We start from the raw sequence: 22,775 nt of genomic DNA, 5'->3' as shown, positions 1-22,775 counted from the left end.
CATACTGGATGGAGGATACACTTTTGGGCAGCAGTGTGTGTGAACAGGATCTTGGGGTACAGGTGGATTGTAAGTTAAATAGGAGCAGCCAGTGTGATGCAGTGACAAAAAATGCTAATGCAATCTTGGGGTGCTTCAACAGAGGCATAACATCCAAATCACAAGATGTCATAGTCCTACTGTACACTGCATTGGTCAGGCCGCACCTGGAGTATTGTGTGCATTTCTGGAGGCCTCACTTCAAAAAGGATGTGGACAGAATGGAGCAGGTGCAGAGGATAGCAACGAGGATGATCGCTGGCCTGGAGACCAAGCCCTGTGAGGAAAGGCTGAGGGACTTGGGAATGTTCAGTCTAGAGAAGGGGAGGTTGAGGGGGGGCAGGATGGCTCTCTTGAAGTATCTGAAGGGCTGTCACTTAGAGGAAGGCAGGGAGCTGTTCCTGTTGGCAGCAGAGGACAGGACTTGCAATAATGGGTTTAAATTGTGGGTGGAAAGGTACCAGCTGGATATTAGGGAAAGTTTTTTACAGTAATAGTTGTTCGACAGTGGAATCAGCTACTGGGGAAGGTGGTGAGCTCCCCCTCCCTGGCAGACTTTAAGCAGGGGCTGGACAAGCACTTGTCAGGGATGCTCTAGGCTGATCTTGTATTAAGCAGATAGTTGGACTAGATGGCCTGTGTGGCCCAACTCTATGATTCTTTGTGATACCAGCTAGTGGCTTTATCCGTTTCACTTCCAGCGCAGTGCTTGAGGCAGGAACCACCACGTGCCCCAGTTTGTAGCCTCTGCGTTTCTTTAAAGTCCCTCAACTTAACCTTGATTCGAGTTTAGTAGCAAGCATCTTTGAGACCAACAAGATTTTCGGGTATGAGCTTTCGAGTGTTAAAATTCCCTTTGTCAACTTTGAATCTTGAAAGTTTCCCCGAAAATCTTGTTATCTCGAAGGAGTTCCTGGACTTTTAATTTAGCTCTTCTTCTGCAGACCGGCACAACTACCCTCTGAAACAAATTAATCTCCTGTTTTGAAGGGGGTGGGGCTGATTCTGGCACAGAATTCGAGCCGCATTCTGCAAATACCCATGCACAAGGAATACCTGGTTTAAATCAGCAGGACTGTGGCTGGAGAAATATGGTGTTGTGTCAACAAAGTCACGGTACGATTCCCGGCCCTCGAATATACGCAGAGCAGTTTAAGAACGCTAACGAAATTAGTGCATGGCGGGAGGTTTCCAAAGCTCATTCCTGCTTGGAAATAATTGCCTTGATTTTTATTCTGTAGCTAAAATTGAGTTGGTGAAAAGGTAGGAGGCAAATGTTTTAAGTCAATGAAATGTTTCTTTTCCCTCCCCCAGGCTTGTCTTCATTCCTCCAGAGCGTTGCTGGCAACAATGCCCAGCCAAGCGAGATGGCGACTCAGAGCACCACTGCATCCCCCGCCACCACAACGGCCCCTTGCACGAAAGGGAGAAACGTTTCTTCCAACTCTCAGCCTTTTATGCCGCCGGGGTTTGCTTATTCTCCCAATTCTTCTTCTTCTGAGGTTTCTTCCACATCTGTCAACAAGGCTCCCCTTGGGCATAGTGCAGGGCTTTCCAGTTCCAGTTTTAAACCCCCTGCCAACACCTTGGGCTTCGCCAGCTCCCAGGCTGGCAGTCCTTCCCTTCAGCCAGCGGAGAACCCGCTAAGCCAGTCTTCCGAAATTTCAGAGACGAAAGTGGAGTCCGAGCCCACTTCTCCTAGCCTGGAAATGAAGATACACAATTTCCTCAAGGGCAACCCTGGCTTCAGTGGCTTGAATCTGAATATCCCGATTTTAAGTAGCCTGGGGTCCAGCATGCCACCCGAGAGCCACTCTTCGTCCTCGGATTTCAATCGGGGGCCCACAAGCACTTCGATGGACAGCATAGATGGTACTCCCGTTCGGGACGAGCGGAGCGGAACACCTACTCAAGACGAGATGATGGACAAACCCTCATCCAGCAACGTCGACACTCTGTCCCTGCTCTCAAAGATAATAAGTCCAGGCTCTTCTACGCCTAGTAGCACGAGATCACCTCTTCAGAGCAGAGAGGACAGCTATCCTCAGGAGCTGTCTAATTCTGTGTACAGGTCTTTTGGGATGAGTAGGGATTCTCCAGCCAGCATGTACAAACAGTCCTCTGACAGTATGGAATTGCCTTCCTCCTTAATGGACTCCCCTCAGGAGAAGTTCTACCCTGACACTTCCTTCCAGGAGGATGAAGATTACCGTGACTTCGATTATTCTGGCCCTCCACCCTCTGCTTTGGTCAATTTGGAGAAGCAACCGTCAAAATCTATCCTGAAATCTGGTAAACTTGCTGATTCCGCAGAGTACCAGCCGGTTCTGTCTGGGTACGGTCAAAGACCCTCTGGATTTGGCATAAAATCCTCTTTTCCTCAGTCTGTGAGATCTCTTCATGACCAGAGTGAAAGCTGCGATCCATTGTCCTCTCCTGGAATGTACGGGAGTTACAATTTACGGGGGAACGACTCTGGTTCAGATGCATCCCCTACGCCAAGTAAGAACGATGCCTTTTTCAGCCCAGACTCCAATCACAACAGCTTGTCCAAATCGATGCCACACTCCGGCCTGTCGCAGAAACAGTATCCGGATTCCCCTCATTTGGTTCCGCACAGATCCTCGCTCTTCTCTCCCCAGAATGCCCTCTTGACCTCGGCTAGCAGACCCCCCACCTCCAGCGTGGACAAAGCTGTAGCGTCTTCCATCTCTGCCACCTCAACCATCGAGTTTAAGAACATGCTCAAAAATGCATCTCGAAAGCCCTCTGAGGATAACAAGCTTTTTGGCCAGGTCTCGAAGGGGGGGTCTGGCGATGGTTCTAGTCTCGGCCAGGCTGCCATTTCTGCAGGAGAGCAGCAGCAGCAGGAGGAGCATTACCGGATCGAGACCAGGGTCTCGTCCTCGTGCTTAGATTTGCCTGATAGCACGGAAGAGAAGGGCGCCCCCATAGAAACCTTAGGTTACCACAACGCATCCAACAGGGGGATGTCGGGGGAGCCCATTCAGACGGTAGAGTCCATAAGAGTTCTTGGGAAAGGAAGCCGAGGACACGGGCGCGAAACTGGCAGGGCAGGGTGGTTTGAGCTAAGCAGCACCGGGAGCTCCTTTGACAACGGGCCTTCGAGCGCAACGGAGATGCCCACCTTGGGCGCCGGCAGCGGGGTGTCCGGCTTTCAGAACCAGTACAAAGACCGCGGGCCGCCGTTTCAAGAGAGCCTCAACAGCTTCAGAGCCAACAGCTTCAGCACTTCCTTCGATCGACACGTGCCGCCACCCCTCGGGCCGCCTCCCTTAGAGCGCGGGACTTCCTTCCCGAGGGACCAGATGGGGCCACCCCCTGCAGGGCCTCCGTCACTTCCACCGAAGGATCTCAGCAGCCTTTTCCCGAGGGATCACTCAGTCCCTCCTCCGCGCATGCCGTCAGTGGATCACGCTAGCCCTTTCTCAAAAGATGCACCGTCCCCGCTCGCCTTGCCTCGTGGTGTTCCTCCTCCCCCGCCTCCTTCTTTAGAACGCGGGGGAGTCCCATTTCCTAACCAGCCGCCCCCTCCTCTCCCCGGGGAACACCCCAGCGTCCCCTTCTCCACCCCTCCGCCCCCTCCTGGGGACCTCGGCCTCCCGTTTCCTGCACCTCCCCTCGCTGCGGAACATGGGGTCCCGTTTGCCAAGGATCTGGGTGCAGTGCATCAAGGAACCATGAAAGAGCATTTTAGCGTCCAGTCCGGAGCGCCCCGGGACCAAGCCGCCCCGTCTCAGCGCGACCATGGCGCTCAGTCCCTTAGTCGAGCTCGAGAGAACGTAGTGGGCCTGCCCACCCTGGCAAGAGATCCTCTGGGGCCCGCCCTCAATGTCGGATCCTCTGTCCTCTCTCACAGGGACAACACAAACCGAGGCGGGCTGGGGGTCAGGAACCAGCGGCCAGACTTTAGACCCAGGGAGTCGTTCTTAAATAGAGACCCCTTTAACAGCCTAAAGAGGCCCCGGCCTCCGTTCGCCCGGGGCCCTCCCTTCTTCGCACCAAAACGCCCCTTCTTCCCTCCCAGGTACTGAATGAAGGTGTTCCGGAACTTTCTAGAGAGCAATGGAAGTAGTGCTTTCATTTCATTTCCCCCACCCCAAAGGGCCCCACAACTTTTTTGGTTCTGAATTAAGGTATGTTCTGTGCTACAACATATATCTACCTATATATATATATAAATATATATATATTGTTCTGTTGGTTTCTTGGGGAGGGTTAGTTGTTTCTCTAAAACCTAGGGGTGCTGCAAAATAATTTAAAAACTAATCTTACGATTGTTGTTGAAATAATAAAAAAAAACTTTTGGTAGCTACAAATAATTAATCAACCATGGGATTTGTTTTTATTAGTCAGTTCCCCAAAGTGGAGCTCCCCGAGAGAGGTGGGGAGCCAGGGAGGAATCCGGCAAAGACAGGTGAGGGGAGGTCCAAGTTCTAAGATTTTTAGAGCCCACCTTTTTCCCGGCAAGGGTCACCCATTTCCAAGTCTGTCTTTTGGCACCCCGGGGGCTCCATCTCCTCCTTTCCGTCGGCTTGTGCTTATTTTTCTCCTTGGCCTTTCTTTGGTGCCGGTTGGAGTCTTTCGGGGGTCAACTCCCCCCTGGAAGAAAAAGAGAAAGGGCTGCCCATCTTTGCATGCTAATTCTTTCCTTTCTTTTTTGCAGCCCCTTTTGGTTCTTTAAAGTTCTCCTGTGTTTCTCAGCTTGGCTAGAGTAGCTTAACGTCAGCCTGTGATCTGCCCGCAATCTGCAAGTGGACTGGCTGTCTGGTCAGCCAGGCTCAGGTGGAACATCGGGGCGGAGGGGGGGAGTCTGTTTTCTGCCCTCTTGGCTGCAGTTGCTAGGCTGATAGCTCGCTGTGGTTTGAAGGGGCCGGGCAGGGTGGTGGTGGTGGCCTGTTTCTTCCTTCCTCTCTTTCCGTGGTTCCTCCTTGATTCTAGCCAAAGTGCTTATTTTCTGTCCTCTTGCACAGGGGTACTGGTGGGCCAGTTTGGGAATACAGGGCCTGCCGATCGTAATTCTAAACAGAGTCCCCAACTAAAAGCTTTCTTTGCCGGCTACTCTTTGCAGAGGTCTGTTCCTTGTCGCGCACGTGGCAGTTCTTGCCTGCTTTCTAAAAAAGGAAGCTTGGGAGAAGCATCCTTTGGTCTCGACTGGCCAGATGTGCATTTGTGCGCTTGCGCAACCTTCTTGGCTTAGTTCGTTTGCATCTCCCGTGAGGCCCAAACAGTGGAGCTGGGTGGCATCTCTTCACCACGCTGCTCTGGCGCCAGCATGCTCCCTTTCTTTTGCTTTTTCTTTGTCTTGCAAGCTAAGCTGCCGGCAGGTTAAGAATGGCACCAAATATATTCTCCCTCCCTCTCTCTCTCCCGCCCCCCATTCCCTTCTCTGTACACAGCTGTAGGCATAGACTACTTCTGTTTGAAAAAGTGGGTTTTTGTTAATAGTTAATTTTTTAAAAAGAAAATCTTTTAGGCAACAGGCAAGTTGCATTCCGTTCTGCCGTTTATGTGTTTGGAAGAGGAATACCCCCTTAGATTGTTTGTGTGTGTGTGCACGCACGTTTCTTTTTTCGTAGTTCAGAGATTTATAGATTGAGAGAAATTCAGATGTCCTGGGTTTACAAATATGTCTTAATTAACCTTTTCCCAGACTTCCAGAAGACGAAATATTAGACCACTGAGGCTAAAAAAAATTCCTGTGCAAATGCAGGAGAGAGCATCTTGGCAGGCCACCCACACAGTCTGTGGGGGATCCTGTGTCCCATAAGTGACGGTTGAGTTCTTTTCCATCCTGGGTTGAAGTGAGCAACAAAAACTCAATCCAAAGTTGAGCGGAGACAAGAAAATGAAATGCCAAGCTGGGGAGGATGATGGGAAACTCACCCGGAAGCGCAGGGAGGGCAGATGCTGACTTCAAGATCCCAACCCAAGTAGGGTTTGTTCTTCTGAGCTCTCCGCAGGATGCCTGGGAATTGCTGCTCTGGGAGAGTTTTAAGAGCACAGCAGCCTTGCCCAAATAAAAAATCTGGGGGCAGGGGGGTGTCTTGGGGGGGCAGCAGAGGCAACCTGAGGTCAGAGCGCTGTTGTCCCAATCTTGACCCCCCACCTCCAAGAGCAAAGGTGCTCGTTCTCCACGCTGCGGGAACCGCCAGTGGGAGGGCTAGTTTGTGGTAGCCCCGTATTTTTTTCCGAACGACATGACTTTTGCAACCTGCTAGCGTTCTTAACTGTTCATCTTACAAATTTGGGGTTTATTTCAGAAAGAAAATGTTCAGACCATGCTGTCTGTTTCCCCAAGGGCACAATCGGGCTGCTGGAGGTTCTCCTGTGGGAGTCACTAGGTGCTGTGCACACAGGGGGGGGTGATTTCCTCGGGGCTTTGGCACAGGGCATCTTAGCAGCCGATCGTGCCCCAAGTCAGAATTACTTTTTTTTAAAAGAAGAAGAAAAAAAACACAACCTGTTTTTAAGACAGACTTCAGAACACAAAAGTTTTTGGGTTCTCTATCCCCCTCCCTCCATAGAATGTGAATTTTCTTTTTTAATTCCTTCTTTCTCTTAGTGGGCAGTTTCAGTAAGTTGGAAAAAAAAAACGCAGTTATTTCAAACTGCCTGAGAGCTGCTTCTAACATTGTGTTGCGATAGGAAACGGCTTCTTAGCAATCAGAGGGCGTTCCCGCAGGAAAAAGGACAGACGAGAAAACCTTCCTTGTAAAAAAAGGCAATATATTTTAATGGTAAAGCTCCCTGTCTCTCTTTTTAATTCTGGATTTTGTGCTTTTTACTTTAAAGTGCTGATAAGAGCTGCTGGTGATGATGTACATACGTGTAAAAAGGTTGTTGGACAGGAAGTCTTTTTTTTCTGTCTTGGTTTTTTTTTCTTTCCCTCGGCTTTGCTGTTACTTTTTTTTGTATTTCACCTGATAAGGGAAAAAAAATAAACACGTATTTTTTAAGGAAAGCGTTAGTCTCTCTCGTGAAAGGGCAGAATTTCCTCAGAGGGAAGGAAGGTACCAGCCTGCTTCTTTGCTATTCTGGGAACCACCTAGGTACGGTCGGAAGGGATCCCGCCGCAAACGGAAGGCGTGTGGCTTTGCCAGAGTGATCAAAGTGTATCTTCCATAGCAGCTCCCACTAAATGTGCATCTCGGCCACTGAAGGGAAAAGGTTAGCTGGTTGAAGGTGGGGAGGCTTGCGGGGGTTATTGCCGCTCTTGGTCCTGCCGGTGACATTCTAGGCAGCAGGTTCTTGGCCTGACGGGTGACATTTGGGTTGGGGAAAACTATCACCCAGCGCTGTCCTGGCTCCCTGTGCAAAGTGAGCAGCTGTGTTAAGGCAACGGTTCCAAAGTTTGGGGGCGGCGGCAGCAATGGGGAGGGCTGTTTTGAAAACCCTGTAAATAATTGGTGTGCTGCTTTTTTTGTGTGCCTGTTCAAAAGCGCTCGCTTGGGTCTTTGTTGGCTTGATATTCTCAAAAGTGTTTTGTGGGGAAAGGAGAGAGTAGGAGATGCTTGAAAGTCGACAACACAGCAAAAGCCGCAGACGGTCTCTGGACTGTAAAAAAGTACATCTAATAAAATAACTAGTTTTGACTGTTTTGCATATTCTTCTTGTAAATATCGCCCTCTTTTAAGTGTGAAGTAGGTGTAAGATCACGGCTATGAAGAGCAGAGCCAGATATTCCTCCCTGGCTTTGCAATGTAGGACGACCGCTGGGGCTTTGGCTGCCGAAGGGCAGGACGTCAGGGGGCGCGCATCCTGGAGGGAGCCAGCCGACATGAGAACCGCGATCCCAGCCGCCAAGACGCGCCCCTGCCCTGCAACAATGTGCTTGAGATGCCTGACTGTTCCTCTCAAGGATTCACAATCTGTATGTGGGGAAAAGCGGTCCAGGAGCAGCACCTGTTCCCAAGTAAACCCCAAACGAAGTGACGGGGTTTTTCAGAGATCCTCCTAACCTGCCCTCCTTATCCCCCTCTTATTTTTGTATTGTATGCTAATAAAGTGTTCTTGACTCGGTGTTGCCTCCTTTTATAGGAGAGACAGAAGCTCGGGCCAGTTTGCCTAACACTGTTTTCTTTTTTGTCACACGGATTCCCAGGAGAGAGAACCTTTCACAAGTGCCTTGTGTGAGTGGGTTGTACGTATGCATTTATGTGCAGTGTGTGGTAATTGAATACACTTGTAATTTTTTACTTAAATGTAACTGCACATTTCCTCCCTTAAAAAAAAAAAAAGCTATATCTGAGAATTCCAAACAAAGTTGAAATGTTTTGTCAATTGTTGCCCATGGGTCGCATCCAGTGAGTACCTTCCACCACTGCCACAGCTGTTAGCGGAGCGGTTCTCCTGGAAAAGAGTACAGCATCCTTTTCAGAAAAACTGGTTGTTTTTTTTTAAGGGAGCCTGGGGGCCAGCCCTTTGGCCTCTGCCCCTTGGGCTCCTGAACCCGGAGCTAAGAGCTGGGGGGGCTTGCTGTTTGTGTGCCAGTGGAGCTCAGACCACAAGGCACCGTCTCCTCCTAGCGTTGGACTCCTCCTGGGAGGAGTCGAGAGCTAGCGTGGTGTAGTGGGTTAAGAGCGGTGATTTGGAGCGGTGGTCTCTTGATCTGGAGAACTGGGTTTGATTCCCCACCCTTCCACATGAGGGGTGGATAGGGTTGCCAGGTCTCTCTTCGCCACCAGCGAGAGGTTTTTGGAGCCCGAGGAGGGCGGGGTTTGGGGAGCAGAGGGACTTCAATGCCATAGGGTCCAATGGCCAAAGCAGCCATTTTCTCCAGGGGAACTGACCTCTGTCGGCTGGAGATCTGTTGAAATAGCAGATCTCCAGCTAGCACCTGGAGGTTGGCAGCCCTAGTGGTGGATGCTAATCTGGTGAACTGCATTTGCTTCCCTGCTCCTACGCGTGAAACCATCTGGGTGATCTTGGGCAAGTCACAGCTCTGTCAGCCTCACCTACCTCACAGGGTGTCTGTTGTTGATTGTAATCCGGTTTGATTCTTCCTTAAATGGTAGAGAAAGTCGGCATATAAAAACCAACCCTTCTTCTTCAACTTCTGGAAGCTGACAGGCAAGACCCAACCTGAAATCACCAAGACAGCCTTCCTGGCTACTGCTGTTCTGTTTCTCCCCAGCAAGCACAGATTCTGAAGTGTTCTTGTATGAAGGGAATTCCCTGGGGTGGGGTGAGATAGAGCTTCCCCCCTGCTGTCTTACATGCTGTCTAGGGAAAGTTCACAATTTCCGAGTGTTGTGGGCCTGGCCTTGTGTTTCTTTTCTTGAGCATGGCCAGGTTTCAGCAGCGGCCTGCATGAAAGCAATCCTGCCGCGCTGGCCCTCAGCTCGCCCTTCTGTGTGAAACGGAGCCGGTTCCCGCACTAAATTTAGTTTTTGCGTCCGTCGCCAAGCTGCTGATTTAGCTTCGTTCTTCTTCCACTACCACCGCTCCTGAAAAAATCCCGAGCCCTCACCGTTGTGATTTGATTGGACTTTTTTCACATTTTCAGATGCTGCCTGAAGACTCGAGTGTGTTGTACGTAGCCCATTCATAGCTGCGGTTACTTGGTTCCAACCCTTCTCTTGGCAAAGGAATATGTGTGTGCGTGCCCCTTTGCATGTTCTTAGGCTCCTCCCCTTGTGAGAGTCGGAGAATGTGCTTCCTTACCGGTTTGGGAGGGAGGAGAGCGCCGATGCAGAGGCCGGCTTTGCCACGGGACCGAGTCATGCGCCTGTTGAACACTCTGACGTCATTGAAGAAGTATCTGGAGAAGGGGGCTGTGACTCGTGAAAGCTCATCCCCCGCCGGAAATTTTGTTAGTCGTTACGATGCTACTGGATTTCTTCACACAACGCATAGTTAAACTGTGGAACTCCCTGCCCCAGGATTTGGTGATGGCTGCCAACTTGGAAGGCTTTAAGAGGGGAGTGGACATGTTCATGGAGGAGAGGGGTACTCATGGCTACTAGTCAAAATGGATACTAGTCATGATGCATCCCTATTCTCTCCAGGATCAGAGGAGGGGCCGTGGCTCAGTGGTACAGCATCTTTTTGGCATGCAGAAGGTCCCAGGTTCAATCCCCGGCATCTCCAGTTAAAGGGACTAGGCAAGTAGGTGATGGGAAAGACTTCAGCCTGAGACCCTGGAGAGCTGCTGCCAGTCTGAGTGGACAATACTGACTTCGATGGACCAAAGGTCTGATTCAGTAAACGCAGCTTCATGTGAGCAGGCCTGTTACATTAGGTGCTTTGGAACACAGGCAGGATGGTGCTGCAGTCGTCTTGTTTATGGGCGTCCTAGAGGCACCTGGTTGGCCCCTGTGTGAACAGACTGCTGAGCTTGATGGGCCTTGGCCTGATCCAGCAGGGCCTTTCTTAGGTTCTTATGACTCTGGTTGTTTTCTACTGAAGTCTTTGGAGTGTTATAAACAGTGACCTGCCTGCCCAGCTCAATGGGGGGATTGTAATGAAGTTGCTGGAAGACGGGGGCCGCAGAAGCTCCAAGCTCTTTTGAGCAAGTAGTGCTCCAGGTTTCCCATTCCTGGAGTTGGTACTGCTCAATACTTAAGGCAGGGTTTCCCAAATTTTTCGGGCCGCTGCCCCCTTGGTTCCACAAACTCAACCCCCGCGCCCCCTACCCTATCCTATAAAAAGCATGATTCAAAATAAGGGTTTGCACGACTCTCATCTTCTTTAGAGAGTCGTGCAAACCCTTATTTTGAACAGTAAAATTTCATAACAATAATCTATTCAAAATCAAATTAGAACTTTTAAGTTGAAATTTATTCAACCAAACTGATGAACTTGACCCAGTGGTACCAGTTCTTCAAAGTCTTGGGGGAAGTTCTGATAGTTTCCACCAAATTTGCCAGCATGGTGCCATAGCTTGATCTATTGTAAATTAATGAACAACACAGTTGAAGGGGCCCACCTCTAGTGCCCCCCTGTGCCCCCTTGCCTCTTAGTGCCCCCCTAGGTAATCTCACTGCCCCCCAGGGGGTGGTACGGCCCACTTTGGGAACCAGTGAGCTAAGGAAAAACCAGCTGGGCAAATGGCTTCACCTAGCATCAAATAGATCCAGTGGCTGCCCGGTGAAACAAAGGCTATTTTGTATTTGGGGAAGGCCCTGTCCCGAGAGACCACTGGACTCCAACTGCCACAGGTGTCCAGAGCAAGGCCTCTGTCGGAGACCCGGAGGTGCAGGCAGGACTCCCTGGGAGCAAGAGGTCTGTCGTTGCCCCAGCCCAAACCAGTTAAAAGCCGGCACCTTGAGCTGTCTGCGGAAGCACGGTGGAAATGAATGCAGTCGTTTAAACACTGCTCCAGTGTGGAGGTCATGGGAAACTCCCATCAAACCCCAAATGCTGAAGTTTGAACCAGTTGAAGTTTCCAGGGAAGGGTGTGGCGGACATGCCAGCAGAACTAGGCAAAAGGCACCATGGGCTACAGCAGCCTCACAGGAACTGCCAAAGGCCATGCTAGAGCTGAAAGTACCTCCAAACTACAGGGCTGCTCCTTCCAAGGAAGCGCTCCCCCAGCTGCAACAAGAGTGGTTAGCCCACAGCCAAACAGCCTCTCCCATGTTGTCTATAGACTGAGAGTCCCAACCTTTTTTGAGCCTCCAAGTATCTTTGGGATTCTCATAGGTGGTCACAAAATGGCTGCCACGCACCACAGTGATAAAGAGTGGTGTACCACTCTAATAACTCTTAACAATTCTAAGCCAGAAACTTTGTAAAAAGGAACACTTTTTGAAATGAACACGCTGTTTGAAAGTATCTTCAGCCATGCAGCGAAGATCCTTGTGCTGCCGCTGAAGCAACTTTTTAAACATCTGCAGAGTGAATTAGATGTCCAATGGCAAATCAAAAGCCCCAATTGGTCCTGCCCACGTTCCACAAAAGGCTTGTTGGGTGCCGGTGCTGACCCCGTGGGGGTTTCAAGGCAAGAGATGGACATAGGCGGTGTGGCATTGCCTTGCTGTACATAAAACCCGAGACTTGGTGGTCTCCCGTCCAAGTATTCAGAATGGCCAAACTTTCTAAGCAGCCAAGCACTGGTGAGATTGGACTAGTCTGGGCTATCCGACTGCTGTTAGCCCATCCTGGGACTACTTTCCTAGACCTTGAGTTTATTAATTCTCGTCGTACTGGTCGCCACAGGCTGACAGTGAATTCCACACCTCAGCTGTCTCTTCTGATTTAGAGGAGGAGAAGACCAGGAGCTGAGTCATCAGCATATTAACCATGTAGGAGAGCCAGCGTGGTGTAGTGGATGAGAGCGGTGGTTTGGAGTGGTGGCGTCTGATCTGGAGAACCAGGTTTGATTCCCTGCTCCTCCACATGAGCGGCAGAGGCTAATCTGGTGAACTGGATTTGTTTCCCCACTCCTACACACACAAAGCCAGCTGGGTGACCCTGGGCCAGTCACACTCAACCCCACCTACCCCACAGGGTGTCGGTTGTAGGGAAAGGAAGGGGATTGTAAGCCAGTTTGATTCTCCCTTAAGTGGTAGAGAAAGTTGGCATATAAAAATCAACTTTTCTTCATGCGTTCCCTTAAGTGCCAGGGTCCAGTTACTTCATGGAGATCTTAAAAGGCAGGGGGCGGATAGAAATGGAGCGCTTTGGAATTCCGTAGGGCACAGACGTACTCTGCTTCGCCTTCAAGAACATACCCTCCATTTGGCTTGAGATGATGAGGCGCAGGACTGGCAGGCATGGAACAGGCTCGGCCTGGGTTAGTAAGGCCAGGCAACCATCCATCTGCTTGGCATGCAGAAGGCCCCTGGTTCAATGCCCGGCATCTCCAGTTAAAGGGACTGGGCAAGTAGGTGATGTGAAAGACCCCTGCCTGAAACCCTGGCTCAGTGGTAGAGCATCTGCTTGGCATGCAGCAGGTCCCAGGTTCAATCCCCGGCATCTTCAGGTAAAGGGACTAGGCAAGTAGGTGATGTGAAAGACCTCAGCCTGAGACCCTGGAGAGCCGCTGCCAGTCAGAGTAGGCAATACTGCCTTGGATGGACCCAGGGTCTGATTCAGTATAAGGCAGCTTAATATGTGTTCATTGTTCTTCATTTAGTGCCATTAATAAGCTACACTAGATTTGTTAGTTTTTAAGGCTCTGCTGGTGTCTTGACCCATCTTGTGCCCAAAAATCAGCATTCAACTTGGCCAACCTGGGGTGCCAGCAGCCCCTCACCTTTTGCCTTTTGCTTTGCCAATTTCCTAATCTGTCTTGGCTCCTGCTGGCCTGGGGTTTTCTTGTCCTCAGCTCTGGTCACTCAGAGCAGTTCAGGGCTTCAGCCCAAAGGCAAAATCAAAACAATTTATCTCTTAAAAACCACCACAATATTTTAGCGCAGCCAGACTGGTTCAAGAGGCCTCCCATCATCTTCCCGGCTACCAATGAAAAAGAGTGTGTGCTTTTTGCGAAATACCTTTCTGCCTGCCTAATGAACCTGCCCCAGAAAATTTGGCACACTGCTGAAAAGGCCCTGATCCCTTCCAGGTGCTGATGGGAACTTACTGGGAGGTGTTGGCCCAGCCTTGCCTGCCCACTTTCCTTCTGCTGATGGGCCTTGTGGGAATGCGCCAGGCTGGCTCTGGGACACAAGCAGCCAGCAGGGAATGGAATTGGTCAAGCAATGAGGCTTGGTATGTGGAGAACATGATTTAGTCCCTTTGCTGAGGGGCTTTTCAATGGTGAGACCGAGCAAAATGGGCCTCTAGGGGTCAAAGGCAAAGAGAGGCCTGTTACCAATCACTTGGCGTGACCTTGCCAGGAAAGCGCAGAGGGTGTCCCCGTGTAGCCTTCCGTTTTTGTTCGGGAATGGATACGGTGTATTGCTAACCTGTCGCGTAATGTGGTTTGCCAGGTTGTTGACCGTTGGCTTGAGCTGTTCAGTTCTCGGGAAGGGCATGATTGGTTGAAAAGTAGCCCAGGAAGGGGCCATGGGAATGAGCGTCCCAGGAAGGGGTGGGGGAGGACAGAGGACAACCAGGCCGATGGATTGGGGAAAGAGTGTCGTGTGCTCATTTGCACACTCAAAACATCCCGTGACCTCTCCAACTAGTTAGGAACCAGCCCTTCTGTGTGATGCAAAGGGGGGCATTGAGCAGGGGGTCCAGATCTGAGCTGTACTTCAGTGGCTGCTCTAGGCTGGCTCTTTGCTACAAGCGCAATTTAGGCTTAAGCGCCATAGTTTCCCCACCCCTGCCAAGGAACCCATGCCCGCGCTAGCATCTGCAGTGGATGCAGAGAGCTATGCCCATCTGACATCCTGGGCCTCTGGGCCAAGATAGCGGCAGGTGTGGCAGCGAGCCCCCTTGGTTTTGGCTGTGGAGAGATTGTGCGCATCTGGCATCCCTGGAAAAGGGGCCCTACCCATTGGCAGAGGGAGTGGTTCAACAGCGGCGGCCTATCCCTTGGCCTGCCTCGCCTGCGCGCCACCAACCCCAGAAGGGATTGTCCCCTTTTACTCTTCGCTACCCTAGCCCTCTTTAAAAAGGGCTCAGAAAGACACGCGTGACCGATTGTGCTTCTTGAGTGCTCATGAAATTCCTTCCCCTCTCAAGAGTTGACCACTCTGGAGGCAGAACTCTTGGAGTGAAGAGAATGACCCCCAAGTAGATGGAGTCTGGGTGGGAGGGTGCCAGTCCCCAAAATCTGCCACCTGTGACAGCCACTGTGTGGTACCTTGAACACACATGTAGCTGCCTTATACAGAATCAGGCCTTCAGTCCATCAAGGCCAGTATTGTCTACTCAGACTGGCAGCAGCTTTCCAGGGTCTCAGAAGTCTTTCCCATCACCTACTGTTTGGTCCTTTCAACTGGAGATGCCGGGGATTGAACCTGGGACCTTCTGCATGCCAAGCAGAGGCTCTTATCGCTGACCCACAGCCCACCGGTTTCTGTGGGGCTCTGTGAAGTCTAGAAGCAGAGAAAGCCCTCCCCTGGTTGGGCTGCTCCACTCATCCTGGTTCCCGTGTTGTGCTCGGGGCTGACTTTTCCCAGGGCCGCGGCCTCTCGGCCCTGTTGTTGGGCCTCTGGAGCAGGGGTATCAAATCAATTGTATATATGACATAAATGTCACTTGGTTGGGCTGGGCCATGCCTCGCCAGCCCACATTAAGGGTGGGGAGCCGCCTTAGCTGGTTCGTGGGCCGGATCCAGTCCTCAGGCCTTATGTTTGGCACCCTTGCTCTAGAGCAGGTACTGCTTTGTCACCGGCAGGAGGATTTTGGGGTGGGGTTTGAGGAGGTGAGAGCCTTCAATGCTGTAGAGTCCAATGGTCAAAGCGGCCATTTTCTCCAGGGGGACTGATCTCTGTCAGCCCGAGATCAGTTGTAATTGCAGGAGATCTCCAGCTGGTACCTGGAGGTTGGCAGCCCTAGCTGTTGTGCATGATTCTCCTGGCAAACCCACTGCGCTAGCTGGGTGCTTCTCAACCTAGAGCCGCCTCTCCCACAGCATTTGTGTTCTCCTTGGCTCAGAGCCGGTCTTCTCTCTTTTCTCTCTCCGTTGAGCCTTCGGGCTGGAAGGAGTTGCCCTTAATTCCAAGACCACGGTCACACAGCCCGGACAACCTACAAGAACCAATTGCCCTTGTTAGCCAGCCGGCACGGGGAGAGCGTGGTATTCTTGGCCATCCACCCTCTGCGGTCTGGGAAGGGCCTTTGTGGGGAGCTTCTCCAGTCGGAGGAGACCAGACACTGCTGAGCTGCCGTAGGGCCAGGGTGCTCGTGGTCTCACTTCGAGGTTTCAGGATAGAGCGGTGCGTGTTTTTAGATGAGGCTAGAGGATGAGCATCGTTTTAAGCAGCACCTGAAGCCGGTTCCTTCCCCCGCTTGCTTTTGGCACTCGGTCCCTTCTGATCTGGATGGGCCAGGCTAGCCTGATCTCGTCAGCGAAGCAGGGTCAGCCCTGCTTAGTCTTTGGAGGGGAGACCACCAAGGAAGACCAGGGCTGCTGTGCAGAGGAAGGCCCTGGCAGCCCACCTCCGTTAGGCAGTGGTTCCCAACCCTTTTTTTGACCAGGGGCCACTAGGACTTTTTTGTTCGGCGCAGGGACCCCAAGGTTCAAAACAAAAATTCCGAGAATTTGAAAATAAACTTTAATCATAACTGTTCGTTAAACATTAAACTCGGAATAACATTCGAATATATATTTTCATAACGGAGAACCTTTAATTGAAAATATTAATTTATCATGGGTTTGTTAAACATTAAACTCGGAATAATATTTGAGTACATATTTTTATAACAGAGAACCTTTAATTGAAAATATTAATTTATCATGGGTTTAGAACTTTGTTTCGCGGACCTCAGTTTAGTTCCCGCGGACCCCTGGTTGGGAACCAGTAGCGTCCGGCCGTGAAAACCCCCAAAGGGGTCGCCGGGGGCCGGCTGCGGCTCGACGGCACTTTGCACACGCACGCGCCCCCTTCCGACCGAACGGGCCTCCGCAAGCAGCAGCCTCTCTTTCAGGAGGGGGGGTCTCCTTGGAGGGGTTTGGTTGCCACCTTTGGGGCGTGGGTCGCTGGGGGTCTGCGGGGGAGGGGGAGGGAGCTGCGGACGTCCTGCGTGGCGCAGGGGGGTTGGGCTTGGGCGGCTCGGGCGGCCCCGTCTCCGCAGCCCCAAAGCCGCGCCTGCGGCTGGCACCTTGCGGCGTGGCGCCGGCGAGCCTGGGTTGAGCAGGGGGGGATCGGATGCTGGAGAGGTGCTGGGGCGGAGAACAAAGTACCGGGGGGGGGGGAGAGGGCTGGCCGGAGCCTCCTCCGCCTGGCCTTGCAGGGAGGCCGGCTGCAGCCGGGGCCGCTCCCTCGCCGGCCGGTGCGCTTTTACGCGCACCTGCGCGTAAAAGCGCACCGGCCGGCGAGGGAGCGGCCCCGGCTGCAGCCGGCCTCCCTGCAAGGCCAGGCGGAGGAGGCGTCCAGCCAAGCGCGCTCCCGGCCGGCGGCGCGCCCGAGCCGTCCCCGGGGCGGGCGCGCGCCCGGAAGGGGGAGGCGCGCGGCGGAGGCACGTGGGGATGCAGCTGGCGGCGCCTTGGCGGAGGCTCCGGCCCGCGCTGGCCAGGCACTACCGGGTGGGGCTGGGGGGCTGGGCGGAGGGGAGGCGCGGCTGCCCCCCCCCCCGGGGGACCCCGGGCAAGGGGGGAGGGCTGGGCGGCCCCTCTGCGCAGCGAAGGCGCCCCGGCTCGCCGCGCGTCCCCGCGCGGTCTGGCCGGGCCTCTGGGGCGTCCCCCGGCTTCGCGATGGGTTGGATCCCGCGGGGCTTCTCGAATCGTCAGGGTTGGGGGGGGGACCGCCGGGGTCGTCCAGCCCCACCCTTCGCCATGCAGGGGATTCACAACTATCTCCCCCACCCCACCCCCAGTGACCTCTACTGCAGGCCCAGAAGATGCCCAAGACCACCTCCTCCTCCTCCTCCTCCTCCTCCTCCTCTGCTTAGGGAGGCCGCTTGTTGCATCTCTGCACGCTCTTGCCCGGAAAAGCGACTCGCGTGAACGCTCCGAGCAGGGAGAATTCAAACTCTTGCGACTTTATGCTAGTATCTGGCAACAGGAGCTTTGACTCTGCAAAGCTCCTACTCCTAAAAATCTTGTTCGTCTCTAAGGTGCTCCTGGGCTCTAATCTAGCTGTTCTACTGCAGACCAACATGGCCAGCGTGGTGTAGTGGTTCAGAGCGATGGTTTGGAGCGGTGGACTCTAATAACAGAAGCATAGAGTTGGAAGGGGCCACCAGGGTCATCTAGCCCAACCCCCTGCACCATGCAGGGAATTCACAACTACCTCCCCTCCCCCAAACCCCCAGTGACCCCTACTCCATGCCCAGAAGATGGCCAAGTTGCCCTCCATCTCATCATCTGCTTAGGGAGGTTGCTTGTTGCATCTCTGCACGCTCTTGCCCGGAAAAGCGACTCGTGTGAACGCTCCGAGCAGGGAGAATGCAAACTCTTGCGACTTTAATGTGCACTTTATGCTCGTATCTGACAACAGGAGCTTTGGCTCTGCAAAGCTCACACTCCTAAAAATCTTGCTCGTCTCTAAGGTGCTCCTGGGCTCTAATCTAGCTGTTCTACTGCAGACTGTCAAAGATAGGACATTTTGGAGGACTTTCATTCATAGGGCTGCCGTGAGTCGGAAGCGACTTGACGGCACTTAACACACACACACACTGCAGACCAACACGGCCAGCGTGGTGTGGTGGTTGAGAGCGATGGTTTGGAGCGGCGGACTCTAATAATAGAAGCATAGAGTTGGAAGGGACCACCAGGGTCATCTAGCCCAACCCCCTGCACCATGCAGGGAATTCACAACTACCTCCCCCCCCCCAAAAAAAACCCCAGTGACCCCTACTCCATGCCCAGAAGATGGCCAAGTTGCCCTCCATCTCATCATCTGCTTAGGGAGGCTGCTTGTTGCATCTCTGCACTATCTTGCCCAGAAAAGTGACTTGCGTGAACGCTCCAAGCAGGGAGAATTCAAACTCTTGTGACTTTAACGTGAACTTTTGTAGGTGTGAGAGCGGACCATAAGATGGGGCAAAAGTGGCCTGGGTGTTTGAGAATCTGCTGCCTCTCTGAACAGGGCTCCCCCCCCACACACACACACACACATACCAGCTGTTGAGTCCTAACTGGCAACGTCCTGTTTTCCATTTGTTTCCTAGGCTGGCCCCGTTCCGGCCCATGTCAGCGAGCGCCTTGCTTTTTATGAAAAGTTAAAAGCCGCAGCGGAGGGAAAGCGTGCCCAGCGAGTCTCCGAAGAGAGCCGGCCGATCCGGATTTCCCTGCCGGGTGACAGAGCCGTGGAGGGGGAGGCCTGGAAAACCACACCGTATCAGGTGGCGCTGCGCATTAGGTGACTTCGATGTTCTTTCGGTGACCGTTTCCTCTGCAGCAGTTCTCAGCCTGTCCTGGTCTGATGGAACCAGCCAGGGGTGGGGGTGCATTATTTGTTTGTTTATTGCTTGCTTGCTTGCATTTCTATCCCGCCTTCATTCCCAGCAAGCCAGGCTCAGTCCCAGCATAGTCATAAAACATTAATTAAAACATACATTAAAACATACTTAAAACTCATGCTTCATATAACACTAAAAACAGGATGACATTTTATTCCAGTCACAGCCACTACGCATTTTGACACGGGGTTAGATTTGAGTGGCAAGGCAAAAGCTCCTTCCTGGGGGACTTTGTACATGCTCAGGATCTGGCTCAGCAAAACAACTGCATGGCATAGTTCACAGTGGGTAGCCGTGTTAGTCTGTTTGCAGTAGTCAAAAAGGGCAAGAGTCCAGTAGCACCTTAAAGACTAACAAAAATATTTTCTAGTAGCTACCAGAAAATCTTTTTGTTAGTCTTTAAGGTGCTACTGGACTCTTGCCCTTTTTGACTACTGCATGGCATAGAAATGGAAAGATCTGTAGAAAGTTGTTTTGGGGGGTTACCGCACTTTGTATTCCCAGGGATGTATTAAGAGTTTGAAAATGTTATAAAAACATCGCTTTAAAAGGGTTTTTGGATACCACGGCTTATAAATGGCTGGAAGACGTCTTCACAGCTAAAGGGACCAAACAAAGTGCAAACAGTATTTTTTATAACGTTTTCAAACTCAATACATCGTTGGGAATACAAGTGCGGAAACCCCCTTTGTTTCAGCAGCTTTAAATTGGGTCTTGCTGCTGGGACCAGGGGCCCTGTCTTTTCGCCAAGATTTCTGGCAGGTGGGGGCCACCAGACCCTCGGGGGGGGGTTATGCTTTCTCAGACCAGCAGCAAGGGTATTCGATCCCCAAAAAATTTGGGGAGGGGGCAGGCCCTACTGATGATTCTATATAATAACAATTATCATCATCATAAAAAGTTCCTTGTATTCCTGTGCCAGAAAGGCAAAATCCTGCTCGACCCTTTCTGGGTTGGTTCCCCAGGTGGTACATAAATATTTACGTTAATTCCATATAGGTTGCTGCTACTTTCAACCCGTTCCTTACCCTGGCTTCTATCTGCACCATGTGGCATGTTTTTTTCTTTAGCAGATTTAGACCTTGTGGGCTGATCAGTTTTTCCAAACACAGACCCCTTACTCCCCAAGCAGTTCACAATCAAAGGCATGAAACCATTTGGAGGTGTTAAAAAAAAGAGAGAATTTCCTGGATTTGTGCTTCCCTCTTCTTGTGCTGCCTTCTCTTTTATTTATGTGTTTATTTAAAATAATCATCTGCCTGCCCTTTTCGAGTGCATCTCAGGACTCCCAACACAGTATAAATAACACAACCAGCATGATGGCAAATGGTCTATAGGTTATAATATAACAATTTACCTATGACTCACTAAACCAATAATTCATCTATCTCTGCCCACCAGCGATTGTAGTTTCTGGTCATAACCTTAAGGGTTTGATTCCAATCTAAAACAACTTCTCACCCGCAATGATAAACTACTTAACAGTAGCATGGACACCAGTACCAAGGCCTGCAACAAGCCAAGGTGCCAACTTTGCTCTCATATAGATCCTAGCAACACCATCACTGGGCCCGGCAATGTCAGCGATAATGTCTCAGGTTCATCCTCCTGTTCCTCTTCTAAGGTGATTTATGCCATCCTATGCCAGCAAAGCCCTTCCACCCTCTACATTGGACAAACAGGCCAGTCCCTGCGACAAAGGTTATTAATGGACTTCAGTCTGACATCAGAAACCACAACATTCAGAAACCAGAGGGGGGGGGGACATTTTAACCATCCGGGACATTCAGTTGCTGATTTAAGAGTAGCAGTTCTCTTACAAAGGGATTTCAAAGGGAGATTAGAAAGAGAGACTGCTGAATTCCAACTAATAAGCTCAAGACAATGCATTCTCCTGGACTTAATAGAAATCTGGGATTCCTCTCTCATTACCAGTGCTAATTTCTCCATGCCTACTACTCCTCTGCACATCACACCTAATCCAATCATGCCTGCTAATGTCATTTACTTGCTTTTGACATTTGCATTGTGTGTCTAATTCACTCTTCTTTACTTAAGGAGAGATGGAATCACATTCTAGCTGTATCTGAAGAAGTGAGCCCTGGCTCATGAAAGCTCATCCCCTAACAGAAATTTTGTTAGTCTTTAAGGTGCTACTGGACTCTGGCTCTTTTCTACTGCTAATAACAGACTAACACGGCTACCTATTGTGATCTGGTTCCATTTATATCATGCTCTTTTAGGGTTTTTTTTATTTTGACTCCTCTTTTCCCTGTTTGTAAGTTATTGGCAAGGGTTTCCTATTGGTTTTAAACTTATGCAACCCTTCGCTCACCATTCAGTGTGTTATAAATTCTAATAACGGTGATAAATATTGTGTGGGGTAAAAGAATAAAGCTTGGGATTGGATCTGTTTCACTAGTGATGGTCCCTTCCCTTGATGCAAGAAACAGGAACGCTCCACTCCGTGTTTGGGGAAAGGCGCCGCCGTTCGTTTGGCCGGGGACAGATGTTGGGTGACAGTGGTTTCTGCCCTGTTTGAATGTTGAAGTTTCTGCCAAAGAAGTTTCTTCACAGGCCCACGCAAGATGGCTACCGGTTCTGGGCATCGTAACTTTCTCCTGATTTTCCAGCCAGGGCCTGGCCAAGACTGCTGTGACTGCGCGTGTCAACGGGAGCCTCCATGACCTTGATCGTCCGCTGGAGGGGGATGCCGAGTTGGAATTTGTAGATTTCGAGTCCCAGGATGGGCAAGCAGTGAGTATCCAGAGATTTCCATGTATTTGTTGGCAGCAGGAGAGACTCACAGGATCTTGATAATGGTGGATCAGCAGGGATCTCTCTCACACATAAAATGCAGAACTCAGGATTATCAAAAGTAAAGTGCCGGAACCTTTGTGTGTGTGTAAAGTGCCGTTAAGTCGCAACCGACTTATGGTGACCCCAGCAAGCATCTTCTCATGAGTAGGGATGTAAAATTTCCGTACTTTTGAAAACTTTTTTCTTTTTAGTAATTGGTAACGGGGACGACTGAATTTTTTAATGCACTGTTTACCCTTATCAAACTCACTTTACTGTTTTAATAATTTGTGTCGTAGCATATGCAATAATTTAGCATATACAATTGTATGGTTTGGCATATTTATGAACTTTTAAACTATAAATGCCTTCATTTTCTAAACTGCTAAAGTATCCAGTACGAGAGAGAGAGAGATGCAAGCTGTCATGCTCTGTGCTACGTTAGCATTTGTATCTTAAATTTTGCCATCTGAGAGGTAGGAAAAAATAAAGCTGAAAAAAGGAAGCTTACATTTTGTATTAAAAATAAAGAGTTGTATTTGGACAGGCTATTTCATAAAGTGTCAATAGGACTAGCAGTGTATTTGGATATCAGGTTTAAGTTTCTAACTCTAAAAATGTTGATCTCTCCAATAGTTCATCGACATGTACGTTTTAGTACATTGATCGTGGACAAAAAATATATATCTTTTAAGACATGAACACATGAAGCTGCCTTATACTGAATCAGACCCTTGGTCCATCAAAGACAGTACTGTCTGCTCAGACCGGCAGCGGCTCTCTAGGGTCTCAGGCACGGGTCTTTCACATCACCTACTTGCCTCGTCCCTTTAACTGGAGATGCCGGGGATTGAACTTGGGATCTTTTGCATACCAAGCAAATGCTCTACCACTGAGCCACATCCCCTCCCCATATTGTATATATCTATAGTATACCCAGGAATTATCATTCT

The 22,775-nt window shown here is 50.8% G+C and overlaps 2 protein-coding genes across 5 annotated transcripts in view; both read left to right on the top strand.

Annotated features, from left to right (window-relative positions):
• The window catches only part of RPRD2 (regulation of nuclear pre-mRNA domain containing 2), a 55,085-nt gene extending 50,948 nt beyond the window's left edge, over positions 1–4,137 (top strand). For all 4 annotated transcript variants that reach the window (XM_056852887.1, XM_056852884.1, XM_056852885.1 and 1 more), the window contains one exon: positions 1,354–4,137. In XM_056852887.1, the coding sequence (XP_056708865.1) occupies positions 1,354–4,094 (2,741 nt within the window). In that variant the 3' untranslated portion in view covers positions 4,095–4,137. The remainder of the gene's footprint in view (positions 1–1,353) is intronic.
• Positions 4,138–9,751: 5,614 nt separating this feature from the next.
• Positions 9,752–22,775, top strand: part of TARS2 (threonyl-tRNA synthetase 2, mitochondrial) — a 46,368-nt gene continuing 33,344 nt past the window's right edge. Inside the window, exons 1-4 of the mRNA XM_056853550.1 lie at positions 9,752–9,874; positions 16,855–17,136; positions 18,733–18,923; positions 21,657–21,780. Of these exons, the coding sequence (XP_056709528.1) occupies positions 9,752–9,874; positions 16,855–17,136; positions 18,733–18,923; positions 21,657–21,780 (720 nt within the window). The remainder of the gene's footprint in view (positions 9,875–16,854; positions 17,137–18,732; positions 18,924–21,656; positions 21,781–22,775) is intronic.

Source organism: Euleptes europaea, chromosome 7 (assembly GCF_029931775.1).
Source record: "Euleptes europaea isolate rEulEur1 chromosome 7, rEulEur1.hap1, whole genome shotgun sequence".
Classification (NCBI taxonomy): domain Eukaryota; kingdom Metazoa; phylum Chordata; class Lepidosauria; order Squamata; family Sphaerodactylidae; genus Euleptes; species Euleptes europaea.
Note: the sequence above shows the minus strand (reverse complement) of the source record. Positions and strands in the feature narration are given on the sequence as shown.